Raw genomic sequence first — 14,215 nt, forward strand, 5'->3', positions numbered from 1 at the left:
TGCAATGCCAGGTCCCTTGAAGCCTAGAGACTTACTGAGTAATAGGGAAATCTCATTGAGAATGTACTTGCATTATCCACAACATGGCTAATCCATATGTGGATAATGCAGAATTGATTGTGTCTTATCCCCATTAACGCTTGGAGGGAGTTGTACTCTTCGATGTCAAAATAAATTCTGATTATTTGAGTAGGCCGAATTCATATTAAATTCATACTGTGTTCCCAGCAAAAAACAAATTGTGCTTATATATATTTGGAAACTGCAATGACAGGAAACATTTGGAAGAAAAGAATTTTGCCCTAGACGTACACGTCAGGAAAGTAGGGAACTAGAGTCTATTGTCACCAGTGTTTTGGAGACTGTTCTAGTGATTTTAACCCTCTTATTAAATATAGCATGGTGATCATGGGATTAGTTTCATGTTCATCTTTTATCAAATCCTATCTCAACTATTTATTCAAATTTAAATTTATTGAGTACCTACCTACTATATGCCAAGTAATGTATTAGGCATTGGGGATAGAGCTGTAAAAGTACTAGATAGGGTGTGCTCCCATGAAGCTTCTAGTGGGGGGAATTAGACCATAAACAATATTCCCTTTAACTCAGTGTTGGTTAATGCAGAAATGGAAAAACATGCTGCTTTGGGGAGAGGTGGAGTAGTGTCTTATGTGCATTATGTAGGGGGAAAAATACTGAGGAATAGCTCTTAGCTTCAGCTTACACTGTTTTCCCTCCCACTGCCTGGGCAGTGTATTTGTACCTTAGACTACAACTGGTGAAACAGTAAATTTCATACCCTCTATAATTCTAATTTTAGAATTCTTGAAAGAATAGAATTAGAGCATTCTTGAAAGAGAACTTTGGTTCTCTGTAGAATCTTAAAACTCTGCAAGGTTTCTTCTTGTGTCTAACTTAAATAGAATCAAATGATCTTACTAGGAAAAGCAATGGCTTTGTGAATGTAACTGCTTTCTATTCATCTTTCTGGTATAAAATTTATCTTGGAGAAAAGTATGGTTTTTAGTAATAAGATAAATTTACATACTTTAGTCTTGCAAGTAAGGTAAGATCTTATGTGTCAGTATGCACACTGACAGTGCAACTTTTGTATTTAGTGCCTGTGTCATTAGAGAAAAACTAAAAACATTTTATTCAATCAAACATTTTCTCAGTGCCTTATGCCAAGTACCATGGTACCAAGTTACTCAGCAGCTGATACAGTTTGAGGAAGGAAATATATATTCTGTAAGCGTATAATGAGAACTAAAAGCAATATATTAAAAAATGAAAGTACAGATAATTGCAACAATTTAATACTGTTAAAACGTGTATTTAGGAATTTCTCCAGGAGATGGCACTGTTGAGTTGACTTTTTTCCTTTCAGACAGTAAGACAATAGACCATTCATCTTTGTGTCACCCGAACAAAGAAATATTCCTGTATAGCCCCTTTTCTCCCCCCAGCTAATCACATGCTACTGGAACTGACTGTCTTGTGATCTACTCCTTGGTTGGCATAGATTAAAAAATAATCTGACACATGGTAGTTAATGGAAAGGAGCAAACTGTTCACCAGTTTTCATCGAGCTTTATCTTGTCATTTCAGTAGCTGATAACTTGGAAGGCTATTCTAGTGATTTTACCATCCTGCTCAGATGCCGTTCAAAAGTATTTTTCACTTCTCACGTCTTACTATGGTTGTTCTGGAAAAACATAAATTTGTAAATCTTTGTTTTCAGAGTAACCCAATTAGAAGGATTTTAATGTAAACATTGGGTTGGGTGCACTGCACCATTTTGCTCTACAATGAATATATTCTTATTTGGGTTTACCTCTAGTTTATAGTTAAAAGTAATTTCTAGTTGCTTGCTTTATTTGGATGTAACGTTTTGTATTCTTTGTATCTTCTGTTTGCTACCTTTTCTACTGGACAACTTGTAGCCTTCTGAAGGGAGGGAGTCAATAGGGTTAAGATCCAGAACTGGTTTTACCTGCGCTGCATGTTCTAGAAGTTCTGTGCGCGCACTTTCTGCGATAAAGGGAACAGCACAGCGTAGGGGTTTAGTTTTATTTACTGGAGGCGGGGTGCTAATCTAGGGGACATCATATACCAAAACCCAAAATGTGCAGTGCACTCACTGCAGGGTTTAGGCACTTTGGTAAAGATAAATACTCATCTATGAAACGATCACATCTAAAGGAGGCACTGGGCAATTCTCTCGCCCCCTTTTACCTGACCCTCATATCTAAGCTACTTTCTAACTCCAGGAAAACCAATAAGCAATTCCAACTTTGGCCTAACTCCCTGTAGAAGAAGGTGAGCGAGGCCGTCCGTGATGGAGAGACTTTTCTTCAAGCTTGCCTGAGTCACGGACGGCCTGATGTCTATCTGGCTCCATAGGATGTAGCCCACACAATTCGCATTCACCTTTTTGGCAGCAAGGCGGCGGCTTCAGCAGACACTGGGCGCTCCAGTGCGCGGGGGTTAAAAACCTGAAGCGCCGGTTCATGACGAAGCCCCCTTTTCCAGCTGAGCAGGCTCAGGGATTCCCTGAGATTTCCAGGCGCTGCCGCAACCCCAATAATTTTAGAAGTGTCTCTCGGGGAGAGGAGGGGGACTAACCCAACCCCAACTTGAGGATGCCGGAGGGAGCAGCAAGAGGTCGGGGCGCCGCGGAGCAGGGGGCTTCACTAGAAGAAGCGGAAAGCTCCAATGCTAACTCTGGAAGCCCGGCCCTGGCGACGCCAGGCGAGGAGGGGATGACCTCAGCCGTCTCTGCCACGTTCCAGCCAATCAGTCCCGCATCTTGGCATCCGAATCCAGGACCCCCGAGCCGGAGGCGACGCGAGCCAATGAGGAGTGGCCCGGGGAAGAAGGACAGGCGGCCAGCCTATGGGAGCGGAGAGGCCCGGCTGCGCGTATCCAAGGAGCGCCGGGCTCGGGCTCGGGGGTGTGGCGCGGCGCCGGCGGGGGTGGGCGGGCGCGCCGGGCGGCAGGTGTCGGCGGCGTCGGCATTCGGCGGCGATGGAGCGGCCCCGGAAAGCTGCGGACGGCCTCTCGCGCTGGCCCCACGGCCTCGGCCTCTTCCTCCTCCTGCAGCTGCTGCCGCGGGCAACGCTCGGCCAGGACCGGCTGGACGCGCCGCCACCGCCCGCTGCGCCGCTGTCGCGCTGGTCCGGCCCCGTCGGGGTGAGCTGGGGGCTGCGCGCGGCCGCGCCCGGGGGCCAGTTTCCCCGCGGCGGCCGTTGGCGGCGCAGCGCGCTCGACGAGGACGACGACTGCGGCCGGGTCCGGGACTTCGTCGCCAGGCTGGCGAACAACACGCACCAGGTGAGCGGGCGCCGGGCCCGGGCGCCGCCCGGACCGCGAGGTGCCGCCGCCGGCCCCTCCTCCTCTGGCCGCGCGCCTCGCGGCTCCGCCGACGAGCCCCAGGCCCCGCAGCGCCCGCGCCCCCCGGGCCGCGGCCCCGAAACTGCGGCGGGCGGAGTCCGGCCCGGGGAGCGGCCCCCGGGCGCCGCGGCCCGAGCGGCTGTGTTTCGTCATAGGAGAGGCAGTCTTCGACTTTCATGGCATTCGTTTTTGTAAGTTGTCAAAATCTCTCGAGCGTCGTTGTTTTCTGTGTGTATAAAGAGTCAGGATCCAATAACGCTGGAAGCCACCAGGAAGCTGGAGGAATAATTACCTCTTAAGTGCTTGCAGAAGTTGGGCTGCGCAGAAGCAAAGGTGTGTCCTCTCTGGGTCTGTGCTTTCAGGACGGGTAGGCGGGTGTTCAGAATCCCAAAGCAGTGGTTAGGTTACTGCGTGTATTTTAATAGTTAACGGAACAAGCTTGGAAAAGGGATGGCAGTGTGTGTGATCTCTTTTGCGCCTTCAATTTGACCTTCTATGGTGGCATCGGACTCTGACCAGGATGTTTACATTCTGTTGTGACAAGGTTTCTAACCGTTAAGTAACACATTGCAGATACTCTGCTCTGAGCTGGGTCCTAGTCAAAGACTTTAAAAATCGTGGCACTTCTCTCCCTGGGAACAAGCGGTTCAACCTTTGCACTGCTGGATTGACCAAGCCTATTGTTAGGCGTGTCCTGGCTCCTTGCTTCAGTGCAACGTGGGCATCTTCATTCCTCATGTTTTTCTAAAACGATTTAATTGTTGCTACCCACGTTTGCATGATGTATTTTCAATTTAGTGTATTTTCTCCGTTATATCCTTTCCTTTTTCATAGAGAGTTGCACATGGGGACAGAGATAAGTGACCACCTGCATTTGTCCTTGTGCATTCCATATCAGCCCAACCTCAGTCTCCCCTTAAACTATCTTTCTCCCTCTACCTGGACTGTCCTTGTTATCTGTGCCGAATTCTCAGAGCTGGGGACCCAGGGCAATTGGAGTCAAGGCACAAGCAATCAGGGATAACCTCACTTAATGGGTTCCAAGCAGCAGCTGCATAAAGGTGGCCAAGCTAGTGCTGACGGGTGGGACAGGCTGGGCGCCGATAGGGTGGAATGAGTACTGGGAAGTTTTCCTGTTTGACGAGAAAAACAATAATCGTGTAGACTTCCACCTCACAGTGGGGAGTTGAGAAAGGCTTTACAACACTGATGCTTAATTTATAACAGGACCACTTCCTTCCTTGAGCCAGCTGGACACAGCATTTGTACTCCGTATTTTAGATTTTTCTCTTGCTGGTTGACCTACCTTTAGGACCTGTGGCTACTTGTGCATTTATTCCTTTCCTCAAGAGTCTTCCCCAGTTTAATTGATATCTCATTTGTAGTATACTGATTTCTAAAGCAAGACGTTGAAAAAACTGGCTCAGGGGGCCCTTAGGCCAAATCTACTTGAGAGCAGACCTGAACCCACTCGTTCTTTGACATCCATATATAGAGAAACTTCCCTCTATTTTTTTCATTTTATTTAGCTACTGTTTCCAATGATTTTTTTTTCAACCTTCCTCCAGTGATCTAATTTTGAGTAGCTATTTTTGCATTTGTTAATCATCCTTGGTCTCTTCTTCAGAGATCCCATCATTTTAAATTAAAAAAGGTAACGTGTACATGTGGTAAAAGTGGAGGCACTGTTAATAATCTTCTTCACCTTGGAAATGGTTGAATAAAGCAGTTGAGGTCTACCTCCTTAACCAAGAATTGTTATGTAATGGTCTGTTCAGCTTTTCAGTTCTATATTTTTAGAAGTCATGACAAAGCATCCTAAATCGTGTTGAAGAGATCTAGTATTTTTGGACCCTTTATAAGCAGTGTGAGATAAACGTATCACCATGACAGAAGAACTTTTTATCAGAGATATCGTACACTTTTGTACAGCTGGGAAGGTGCCATTTAGAGTAGTTTTTCATAAAATGACAGGATTCAATTCCCAAGAAGAATCAACAGTTCTTGATTCTCTTCTTATTTGTTATAGAACTTGCTGTTCTTGTCAGGTGACATTAATTCATGTAGTCAGTGTGTGTGATTGCCTTCCAGATGTCCAAATACGTGCTAGATGCTGGGGGTACCGAGATACAGAGGAAAGAGGATGAAAAGCCTCAGAAGGTTTTAGCAAATCTCCTAGACCTATTTCTGTGGCTTATTTGGCTTGCGAGACTATGTTGGCATTTAACTAATCTTCTTAAGAAGGAAGTAGAACTAAAACATGATAGTAGTTTTATATTCTTCTGGTTTCAGGAGACCTGTGCCCTAATGACCTATAACACTTCAGGCTTCTTCACTCATGAAATCCAACAAGTGTGTGTGTGTATTTATAAATGTTCTTTCCTTAGACTCAATAAATAACCTTCCTTTTGCCTTTAACCCAAAACTGTTTTCATGCCACACTTTTAACTGATTCTTTCCTTGAAGTGCTTGGAGTGTTCATGACATGTGTAACCTGTGTACAGGAGAGAAATTGAGCAAGCCTAGGAGATTTTATTAATGTTGGTTGCTAAGTTGGATTGCTTCAAAACATTCCTCCTATAAGTACCCCTTTGAGGTTAGGCATGAAACTCTGTCTTGAAGAAACAGATGAAATGCCTTGGCCAGAGTTACGGTGGTGGCTGACATAATTTCCTTACTTCTCATTCCTGTGTTCAGACCATTTGACAACTTCCTTAAAACTTTTTAATCTTATGATTAATAAAGCTGGGAACTGTTGCTCATTCTCTGTCCTCCCTCTGCTCCTGTCATTAACTACTTCTTTACACATAACTTCCCAACTTGTATCCCGACATCAAAGCATCTGGTTTCTTAAATAAACAGGCCTTGTGGAGAAGGCGTGTTGTGTGCGGTGTCAGCTCTGAGAAGAATGTGTGTGTTTGTTTCCTGGTGCTGGCAGGGCTGAGTCCAGGCTGACAGGACTGAATGTGCCTGTTGGAGGCTTCAGGGAGCTGCCGCTCTCAGCCTCTTGTTGTGGATCTTTGTAACACCCGGAAATCTGAAGATCAGTGCTCTTAACTGCTGGGAACTTTCTAACTGCCTCCTTTATTCCACTACTCAGCCTCTCTTCATACTGCCTTCCCCAGCACTCCCACCCTCACCTCTAGTTAATCTTCTCTTGGGTCCTGTTTCATCCATTCATTTTGTGGTCAAGGAACAGGAGTTCTGTAGTATCTCCTTTTTGGTCCTGGTTGAGCAGAATGAGCGAAATCCTCCTGAGGATTCCACTCCCATGCAGTATACTAATCAGACTTTTAACCCTAGGGGATGTTAAAATGACTAACGCATTGGGGATTTTAGTTAGAAGTATCAGGAGATTTGCTGAAGTATATTTATCTGAGGAAACGTTAGTCTTCGTCTGAGGTTTGTTGTTTGTTGTTGAGGTGAGAGTAGAGAGCTAGCCAGGTAAGACAAATGGCTCAAAGAGAACGCAGTGTAATAATTAGGGAAGTTCTCTGCTGACTCAAAGTTGGCTCTGTGCATAGTGATTTTTAATTAGAAATCTGAATCTCCTGTCTGTGGAAATAATTGGAAGAAGGCTTATGCAGGTCATAATGAAGAAATTGAAGAAGGTCAATTTCTAATGACTATTTTCTTTTTGTAATGAGAACAATAATAATAGGCTCTCCATCCTCCTGTTTTGATTGGATCTTTCATGTCAGGTTCATAGAGGCTTTCTCTGCACTCTGCTGATTTTCAGTCAGCTCTTGCCAACAAGCGTTGGCTTCTCCGTGGTTGACTATAGGGACTGTGCTCCCTAACTTTATCCTAGTCGGCCTATTACCCTTGTGTGATCCTTGCACGAAGGGCAATGCTTAATGCCAAGTTGTAGTGGTCAGAGCAGAAGAGTGACATTTCCTCTTCTCCCTCCCTTCCTATCCACTCCTACCCCTCAAGCTCTGTCTTCACAGAAAATGAACTTTTTTTTGAGGAAGATTAGCCCTGAGCTAAGGTCCACCACCAATCCCCCTCTTTTTCCTGAGGGAGATTTGCCCTGAGCTATCATCCGTGCCCATCTTCCTCTATTTTATATGTGGGACCCCCGGCACAGCATGGCTTGATAACTGATGCATAGGTTCGCACCAGCTAATATTAAAGGAGACAAAACCATGTAATTAAAAATACAGCTTTTCTAGCAAAGGGCTGTGTGGCAAGGGCTCCAAAAATATTACAAAATAGATACTGCATTTGTAAATTTCTAAAAAATTTTCAATTTCCTTTCTATCCCTTTGTAACCAGTTGTTTCTATCACATCTTCTACTCTTTTTAAAAACTTGGTGAAAACTTGTTCTTCCCACCGTCTGTGTGGCTTCGCTTATCTGTACGTAGGTGGGTTTGAGGAGTAATGGGGTTTGAGGAACAAGCTGGACACTTTCAGTCAGTCCTAGGCAGGTTTTTGTTGTAATGGTGACTGGGATCAAAGTTGAGTTGATTATATGTGGCTTTGACCTAGCTGGATTGAATGAATCTTCATACGACACTTCATACTTTTAGAAGTTGTTAGGTGAATGCTGGACATGTAGGATTTTTTTTAAAAAAAAGATTGAGGCTATTTTTCCTTCTCTACTCTCAAGCCCAGTCTCAGGAAACCACAGTAAAAACAAAATCTTCCATTCAGAGCCTGTGGTGTTTTGCTGAGAAAGTTTTCTGTGAATGTCATTTATTTTGTGTTTGGCATTTCGGTATCTGGCCCTCAGTTTCTCATCTACAACATGAGAAGTTTTGGACTAGATTTAAAACGTCTAAAAAAAATTCTGTGATTCATGTGGAAGAGAGGAGGCCAGAGGTTGTAATCACAGATATTTATTGGTTGATTCCGAATTTAGAAGCAAATTGCGGCAGTTCTGCTTCCCAGTTGAACTTGAACATAGCCTGGATTTCACATCTGGGGGTGATTTGTTACCACCTCCAGAGCTTGCTTCAGTGAAATACGAGTGTTCTTAAAGATAGCGGGAGTATTTTTTTTATATAATTATGAAAGACATTTGACTGTTTTATTTTTTGAGTAATACTTTATCATTCCTTATCAGCTGAAAAATCTAATGCTAATCAGAGCTGCTAGCCTGGATAGTCCACAAGCAAACCCAGTAGCTATATAGCAGCAAATTTGTTTTTTTCCTTCCCTACAGTACTCTGCCAAAACTGGGGCTTTTTTTTTTTTTTTGTCCTGGCTGCCTGTGTGTTTGAAAATAGAAGGTCAGCTTACCATGGGTATACTCAGCCCTGTGCTAGTTAGAAACTTATGTGTGATTAATTGGCTAGATTTATTTTCATCGGAAGAAAATGTATGTTTTTTCCTTCTGGGACTAATGAGTACTCTTTCTCTTATATTTGCTTTTGTTAAGAGTTTTGTTCTTTTCTTTCTATATGTTCTAAAAAACTAAGTTCTACTATTGTACTTGAGCCAGTTTGCAAGTCTGCTTCATCAGTGGGATCACCCTGAAGGACCAAGGGAAATTGAACTGGGAAGGAACATGTTAATTAACTTTAGTACTTCCCAGACAACATAGTTCAGACCAAATGTGTGTCTGGTACCTGCTAGTTGTCAAAGGGATTTAAGTCATAGATATGTTGTATGCACAATTCAAAAGAGATATCTGCCCAGATTTGAGTCCTGGCTCTGCTGCTCCATAGCTGTGTGATCATGGACAAGCACTTAACTTCTCTGACCTTTATGGTGGTTTTTTTAAACTAGAGAAGCAGCTTTAGGATTATTTGGCAAGTCAAATGAGAAGTTTTATCAAAATGTTTTGTTAAATGTAAGCATCATATAGATGTCATTCATTTAAACACTTACTGAGCTACATATAGTGGAGTCCAGGCCTGTGGATAAGCAAAATTAAACCTTAAAGATATCTGTATTGGTGCCACCTTAAGGATTTGGTTGTTCAGAGATGGCTTGCTGAGAATTTGGAAGAATTTTTGAAGACGATATGACCACTTGGGAAGGCCTCATGGATGAAGAGAGAATCAAGGTGCAGAGGTAATTCCTAGGGAGATCTGTAAATGCACGGAGGCAAGGAGATCCAAGACATGCTCAGGGAAAGGTCAATGGGAAATTTCTGTCGGGAAGTAATTGATGAGGAATATGACTAAGGTTACTAGGAAAACATATGGAGAAGTTGAAAGAGAGAACTCTTTGAGAGGGATGGAAAGAGAGGGCTACTATGGGTGGGGAGTTTGGTGTTAGGACTTAGTGGAGAAACTGTTTTAACAGATAGTGCTAGACATGAGGCTAGAGCTGAAGAAACCAGAAGTGGAGATGGGGAGCCAAGAAGAGTTCTGCTTTTAGAGGTTGACCATTACTGTGGTCTTGGAAGAGTATGTCCAACAGGAGAGCAGAATAGAGGACAAGGCAGACCGTCTTTTATACTTGAAGGAGCACTCAGGGACTCCTGGACCTCACTGAAGGAAAATGTGAGCCAAGGCCTGAGAAACCCCGGAGCTGTGAGGCGATGAAGCCCATGAACAGATTTCTCTTTTCTGAACAGTTGTGAACAAGGATAAGGTTGAACTCCTGCTAAGAAGATGCTTAACGGTTTGAATCATAGATTGTTAGGCTGATTAGCTGGTCAGATCTCTTGCTTTTACTGATGAGGCTAAATGACTTGCCTACGGGCCAAGGGCCGGGAGTAGAACACAGATGTCCCGGTGTGGTGCTACATTTGGAGGTGTTTCACAGAGATGTTTTGAACCACTGCATGTGCTCTAGGGATAAGGCGAGATTATAGACCCTGGGTGGAAGTCATAGTTGTGAATTCTTCTCTGCTCCTCATGGTCATAGCACCCTCAACAGAGCTCAACTAGCCATTCTGAGCCTCTGTTCTCCATCATATAAAATGCGACATTACCGTGAGGCTTTGAAGAGAAAATGTTTTAAAGACCTTATAAAGTACCATATATGTATGATTTATGTCATTTCTTAATAAGCCTGTTGATCTGTTATTGCATCTGTGGGGCTCAATTGTCAGCCAAATGATCCTGATAAATACCAACTCCTGAGGAACATGTGCATAAAAAGAGACAGATGAGGCATAAATGTATTTGGTTTTATCACTTGGCAGGGCTGGGTGACAGGCTTGGGCGGGGGTGGCAGGAATGAGAGTGAGTCAAGATTGGCAGAAATGAGAGAAGCGTATGTGTTCTTTTTTTAACCTTCACAATTACATCATAATTTTAACTTGTTAATATGATTGATAGTTCTTTGAGGCAGTGGTTAGGAGGGAACACGATCTCAGGTCAGACTAGGACTCAGACTTCAGTGGTGATCATGGACAGATTAATCTCTGTGAGCCTTAGGTTTTTCATCTATAAAATGGGTGTACTAATACCAGCTTCTTAGGGTCATTGTGAAGATTAAATGAGACAGTGTGGGATTTAGTGTATATTTGTCCTTTATTGAGAGTCTCCGATAATGATTCTCTCCACGAAGCTTCTGATGCATTACCAGTTAGATGCCCAAATATTTGTGTATGTGCTTAAATTTTTTTTTCTATGGCTGTAATATTCCTAGAGAATTATTATGGATTCTCACAGGAACCAAATCCGGATTAAGAAATATGTACCACTTATGTCCTTGGGGTTAAGAAAAGGGGGTTAAGATGAGGGAGAGATCATCTGTCCAAAGCGTCTTTCTGGAAGCTGTAGGAGGTGGAGGAGAAATTAATGATCCCACTGCCATCAGATGCTTGGTCAGCTGGTTGTAGTAGTTTCGAGTATGTATAGTTATTTACTTAATAGTTAAAGAACTTACAGTTACAAAAAGTAAGACTGCTTACACTTTTATCTCTCTTCTCCTGCATTAAGCTTTAGTTTATTAGAGTTAGTGAGTGTGGTTTTAAGTTGACAGCTCTGAAATTGCGCCTAGCCTATTCCACCCTCATTCATTCACTGAGCAGCCGCTGTTAGCTTTGCACTCTACTGACCTTTCTGAAGTTTTAAGAAATATTAATAAGACGTGATAGGTACTTCTCAAGAGCTTTGCTTGGAAGCATAGAGGGCTAGAATGTTAGCAGAATTATTTTTTATTGTGTATATATCTCTTTAAGCTAATAGTTCACCACTTCCTGCCCTCTGTTCACCCTTTGTTCCACTTAAGGCAACCTTCTCACCAGTCCCCTTAGCTCGCCATGTGCTCTCTTCTCTGTTTTTGTTCTCATGGCATTCCTCCTCTCTGAATGCCCTTCTAGCTAGCTCTGGTTGTTTTTTTCTGTTCTCTCCTACAACATTTAACTATGCCATGTAATCCAGCCCTTAACTATAGTATTCTGTCTTATATTTACTTTCATTTATTACATTTTTATGCCGCAGGTTGTAAACTCCTTGAAGGTAGGGGCCACACTTGTACTATGAGTCCTTCACCACCTTTGTCTCTCACAGTGCTGGAGAAAGAGTAGTCGTTAATTATGTCATCTGGAGTCAGACAGACATGAATTTGAATTTTTGCCCTGCCACTTATAAGCTATGTGACTTCGGGCAAATTACTTAACCCCTCTGAGCCTGCTTCTTCATCTGTAGAGTAGCAGTGGTGCCTTATATATCATAAGTGCTCAGCAAAGATTCAGTACTATTATTGTCATTCTTTAATTCAACAAGTACTTGTTGAGCACCTACCACATGTTCAGCATTGTACTGGGTCCTGGGAACTGATGTGGAACACAACAGACAAGAACTCTGCCTTTATGACCAGCAGAGAAAAATGGACATTAAACAAATACATAATTATAAATCTGATAAGTGCCAAGAAGAAAAAATAGCCATAGGAGAATAATTGGCAGAGGTCCTTTTAGTCAGAGACATTGGAAGGACTTGCTGAAATTATTTAAACTGATACTTGAAGATGAGTAGAATTTCTCCAGTAGGAGTATGCTGGGCAGAGAGACCAGCATGTTCAAAGGCCTGGGGCTAGAAAGCGCTTAGTGTGCCCAAGATCTGGAAGAGGGCCAGTGTGGTTGCAGCAGAGGGAGTGAGGGGTCAGTCCCCACGCCCAGTGGTGAGCAGCCAGCCTTATGGCTCAGGCAGCTGGCAACTGGGGCATGTCCCTTCATCACTTGCTTTTCTTTGAAATGAGACTAAGATGTAAAAATTAAATGCTAACAGTTTTGAAATTTAGCTCATTTATTAGGCATGATTGGAAATGAATTATCCCATGAAGGTGAAATTTTTCAAAAACTAAGCTTGTAAGTGCCAGAAGTTTTTGTTTCATTTTAATGGGACTCTTTCTAAAAATATTTCTCTGCCTTAGTCAACAGTATGAGCCTGGATCATTAAGAAGAGGTTAAATTATGCTATGCTAGGATTGATGTTATTTTAATGTGGTATGACATTAATGCCCTCAGGACCTCTAGAGATATGTGGGGCTGTCTTCTCCCACTTCGGTTGGCCCAGATTTGTAAGCTTAGTGCCATTGTCTGCTATTGAAGTTTACTTTTTTTCCTGCAGAAACGGCAGTCTCGTTGCAATGTCCTCTTCCTTCTTGCTGCTGTCCCTGTCTCTAGGTACACTACACCCAGATTTTATTAGCTGCTTCTGTAAACCAAGAAAGCAGATTACTAATTTTAGGCAATTCTAACAAGTTTAGCAAATTGATTTAGAGTGATGGTCTGCGAGTTTCTCTTAGGTCAAATGCATAGATTTTTACTTCCTGGATAGTGGCATCAGGGGTCTCCCTTGCTTCCTTTCTGCGAGTGTCCAGGTTGTTGAGGCTTTTACTTGTGAGGGTTGCTGTTGCCCTCTCCTTTTAATACTCGACTTTAGAGCAGGGAGCTGATTTTTTTCTTTTTAATGAAGACAGAGCAGTGGAAAAGCAAACTGAGTGGTTAAATTATAGATGAGTCATAGAATTTTATAGCTTATAGGGACTAGAAATGTTGTCATTCCAGCCCCCTCACCTTGGTGGTGAAGTTTGGTTGTGCTGCTCAAAACATGGCTTTTGGCAGAGCTGGAAGTAAAATTCAGTTTGACTGAGTCTTAGCCCAGTGCTCTCGTCTATATCATCCTGCCTCGCATAAAATCCTGAATAATTGAATAGGTTTGAAAACCTGTATGATGTTTTATGTTTAGCTTTTTCATTTCTAAGAATAGTCTCCCCGAGAACTAGAACATTTGTGATCTTATTTTTGGCTCATGTTTTGTGATCCTACAGTGCCTTATTTAGCAGAACTGTGTTCTGTTAAGATTTCCTCCTGCCTGCGAGAGCATCACCCAGGCTGTGTTTCAGACCTCTCCTGCACGTCACTGTGCCCTGTCTGTCCCTGTGTTCCCTAGTAGGGTTTGGAAGCCTAAATCTGAAATCCCAGCTTTTATGGGATCACCAGTGCCTTGCCTTTGTATGTTATTTCATTTGATTCTTGTTATTCCAGTGAGTGAAGGAGCATAATTCAGTTTTACTCTTGAGGAAATGGATTCCCAGGAGAGAAAATGATTTGTGCCTACTTTCCCAACCTATTAGTTACTGGACTAGGCTTTAACCCCCTTTTGTAGTTTTATTTTTGCTGTGACAGGCTGTCTTCTGTAGATTAAACATCTAGCATGTTTAGCCTTAGTTTTCAGGCTTCTGGAAGAAGCGTGTTCATAGAGGATACCCCACAAGCACAGAACGTGTGTTATCACCGCTCTTTCCCCAGTGCCCTGAATAGGGGCCGGCACATGGTGGGCACGTGGATGTACTTGGCGAAAGAAGGAATGTGCGTGAAGGATGCCATCATTGAATTCATTCCCTTGTTTACTTGCCAGAGAGGTGGTTCCAGATGGCAGATGGTTGGGTCATCTGCAAGTGGCT

At 43.2% G+C, this 14,215-nt stretch overlaps 1 protein-coding gene across 4 annotated transcripts in view; it reads left to right on the plus strand.

Annotated features, from left to right (window-relative positions):
• The first annotated feature begins 664 nt into the window (after positions 1-664).
• Positions 665-14,215, plus strand: part of SORT1 (sortilin 1) — a 63,887-nt gene continuing 50,336 nt past the window's right edge. For 2 of the 4 annotated variants that reach the window (XM_023641481.2, XM_023641482.2), the window contains exon 1: positions 665-3,336. In XM_023641481.2, the coding sequence (XP_023497249.2) occupies positions 2,899-3,336 (438 nt within the window). In that variant the 5' untranslated portion in view covers positions 665-2,898. Of the gene's footprint in view, positions 3,337-3,431; positions 3,588-14,215 lie in introns of those variants that run through there. The other 2 variants (XM_070268574.1, XM_014740108.3) reach the window with 2 other exon arrangements.

The sequence above is a fragment of the Equus caballus genome, chromosome 5 (assembly GCF_041296265.1).
Source record: "Equus caballus isolate H_3958 breed thoroughbred chromosome 5, TB-T2T, whole genome shotgun sequence".
In the NCBI taxonomy this organism is placed as follows: domain Eukaryota; kingdom Metazoa; phylum Chordata; class Mammalia; order Perissodactyla; family Equidae; genus Equus; species Equus caballus.